The 3,192-nt window shown below is 40.2% G+C and overlaps 1 protein-coding gene across 2 annotated transcripts in view; it reads left to right on the top strand.

The window, feature by feature from the left end:
- Positions 1 to 3,192, top strand: part of Gtsf1l (gametocyte specific factor 1-like) — a 10,214-nt gene that overhangs the window by 6,828 nt on the left and 194 nt on the right. For both annotated transcript variants that reach the window (XM_013032478.1, XM_013032477.1), the window contains exons 4-7: positions 270 to 390; positions 509 to 610; positions 1,818 to 1,884; positions 2,553 to 2,617. In XM_013032478.1, the coding sequence (XP_012887932.1) occupies positions 270 to 390; positions 509 to 610; positions 1,818 to 1,884; positions 2,553 to 2,617 (355 nt within the window). The remainder of the gene's footprint in view (positions 1 to 269; positions 391 to 508; positions 611 to 1,817; positions 1,885 to 2,552; positions 2,618 to 3,192) is intronic.

Here is a 3,192-nt window from a genome sequence, read left to right as displayed (position 1 = left end):
CACACACACACACAGAGACACACACACACACAGAGACACACACACACACAGAGACACACACACACACAGAGACACACACAGAGACACACACACACACAGAGACACACACACACACAGAGACACACACACACACAGACACACACACACAACCTTCTGATCTTGTATAGAAAAGACCTAGCAATTCTTCATGATGGTACCTCCATAATTTCCAGAGATTGGAGTAGTGGGTGTAATACAGTCAAAATCCAATATGAACATTTTCCTTCTAGAAAAATCCGAAAATAGCTAAAAAGATGGCTAACTGCAAATATAACGCTTGTCATGTGGTCCCAATCAAAAGGCTCAAGGAGCACGAGGCTAACTGTGTCAACAGAACTTCTGTGGATGATGGTAAGTTTTGCATTAAGATGCAGGTAAATGACATCAGTGGAGATGTAGGATGCTTCCTATGTATCTTAACCCAATACAAAGAATTACTTCTATCACTTTTTGTTTCACTTTGTTTCAGAACCATTTAATCTTCCAAAGTTTACTTGCTCTAGTTTGGAATCAAATGAGGAACTTCCTAATACTACAAATCAAATTCCTGACCCCGATGTCTGGAATGTAGGTGAGCAAGGGTGAAACTGTGAACATAATCACAAATGAATGAAGACGTGAATCCTAAGCCTTTACAGTTTAATAGATACCAAGTAACAGCCTTGTGTGGTCTTCATGCTCTTCACATAAAAATCCTTCACTAAAAAAACTGAATTAGTACATCTAAGAATTTCATCTGTGTCTCTGGAAAGGTTGGGGGGGAGGAATGTAACTTTAAAACAATTAAGATAATCTTAACAACCAATATCTTGTTACTTCCCTACCACAAAAAAAAAATGCTGACACAAACTGAAATTTGCATCAAAGATTTGAATTTAGCTTATCTCAAGTGATAACCTGTCCCTAAGATGCAGCATTATATAATGAATATCTCACTGGCTTTCAGTCAAATCTATGTACTGCTATGCTCACTTACCTTAAAGAAAGTTACTTCTCTCAGCTGGCTGAGAACTGAGGATCAAGGTTTGAGTTTAGAAGCTAGCTGGAGCAGAAAAGTCCATGAGACTCTTAATCTCCAATTAACCAGCAAAAAGCCAGAAGTGCAGGAGTGGCTCAAGTGGTAGATCATTGGCCTTGAGCAAAGAACTCGAGGCAAAAGCTTGAGGCCCTGAGTTCAAGCCTCAGAATAGCACAAGAACAATTTTTTAAGGCAGTTACTTTTCATATACATCTTCCTCCTCTCTGAAAGGCTGCCTCACAATCTTAATAGAAAATGGCTATTCTGGGAGTATGGTGTGTGGTAAAGCACTTGCTTAGCAAGTGTGTAGGACTTGAGCTCAAACTACAGTTCCTCCAGAAAACAAATAACTATATTATCATAATATCGGCTCTTTTAACACATAAACTCCAAGTTGATATCATTTTATCAAATTAAAATTTGGTTGTATGTTAGTGATTAAAGACATGGACTCTTCTTGTAGCTATCAGTGATCTTGGTGGCTGTCAGTGTTTCACATTTTTGTTTCCAAAAGGCAAGTGGAAAAAGTATAATTGCCTTTTAGCTATCCCAGCCCAGAGGAAAATACTTTTCATTCATATTCCATTGACAAACCTGGTCACATGATCATAAGTGCAAGGGAAATAGGTAGGTAGTCCCTGCCAGAGCAGCCAGTAACAACCATGGACAGGATACTAAAATTTCTGCAGCCAGTTTGTCATCTTTGTAACAATATAAAACTGCTTACTACTTGTGTTTCTTCCTCTTTTCTACTTCCTAGATACCATGCATCATTTTCCATCATTTGTCCTTAAGGATTTTGCTCCAAAGATGCTGGTTTGTGAAAGGTAAATTAAGCTATATTTTCATTGTTATACTAGAGAGAATATCTGGTCAAATGGACTTGTGTGTGTGTGTGTGTGTGTGTGTGTGTGCGCGCGCATTTGCAAGCATGGGGGGGGGGAGTACCAGCCCTGGGGCTTGAACTCAAGGCATGGAAGCTGTTCCTGAACTTCATCTGCTCAAGTCTATCACTCTAACACTTGACCCACAGCTCCACTTCAGGTTGTTTTGTTTGTTTTGTTTTGTTTGGCAATTAACTAGAGATAGGAGGCTCACAGATTTTTCTACCTGGGCTGATCCTTAGATCTCAGCCCCCAGAATAGCTAGGATTACAGGCCACCACATACATAATTGGACTCCTAAAGGGAGATAGAAAATTAGACCATAGGGGCTGGAAAGGTGACCAGTGGTAGAGTGCTTGCCTTGCATGCATGAGGCCCTGGGTTTGATTCCTCAGCACCACATAAACAGAAAAAGCTGGAAGTGTCACTGTGACTTAAGTGGTAGAGCACTAGCCTTGAGTTCAGGCCCCACAACCAACAAAGAGAAAAAGAAAATTAGACCATAAACATTACTTATCACTTTTTACATATCACTTGTTAACTACCCACCAATAATTACTAATTTTCCACTCCTAGTTTCCAATTAACTTTTCTCTCTGGTCCTCCTACAGTGACTCAAAAGACCTAAAAGCTATGACTAATAAGCAACCTAACAACTATAAGTCCTGGAGAAAAGGTAAAATAAACTAATAGAATTTAAAATAATATCACTAATATTGCATTCTAAACTTTCAAAGATTCTTGGACATTTGTCTTCTGTACAAAATGGAATTACAGAAAAAGTCCTGGTGGCTTTTACATCTGACTTTGGAGAAAAATTTGACTAGGGCTCTATTTGAGATGCTACTAACACACCCCAACCTTAGTATCAAAATGATACTGGGCCTGGGGGCTAGTGGCTCATGCCTATAATCCTAGCTACTCAGGAGGCTAAAATTGAGGATCATGGTTCAAAGCCAGACTGGGCAGGAAAGTTCGTGAGACTCTTATCTCCAATAAACCACTCAGAAAACGAAGTAGTGCTGTGGCTCAAGTGGTAGAGTGCTAGCTTTGAGCTGAAGAGCTGAGGGACAGTGCCCAGGCCCAGAGTTCAAGCCCCATGACTGACAAAAAAAAAATTACATTGGGGCTGGGAAGGTGGTTCAGTGGTAGAGTGTTTGCCTTGCATGTATGAGGCCCTGGGTTCGATTCCTCAGCACCACATAATCAGAAAATGTCAGAAGTGGCACTGTGGCTCAAATGGTAGAGTGC

The sequence above is a fragment of the Dipodomys ordii genome, unplaced genomic scaffold (assembly GCF_000151885.1).
Source record: "Dipodomys ordii isolate 6190 unplaced genomic scaffold, Dord_2.0 Scaffold155, whole genome shotgun sequence".
NCBI lineage: Eukaryota > Metazoa > Chordata > Mammalia > Rodentia > Heteromyidae > Dipodomys > Dipodomys ordii.
The sequence above is the reverse complement of the archived record's forward strand: the minus strand, read 5'-3'. Positions and strand labels throughout refer to the sequence as shown.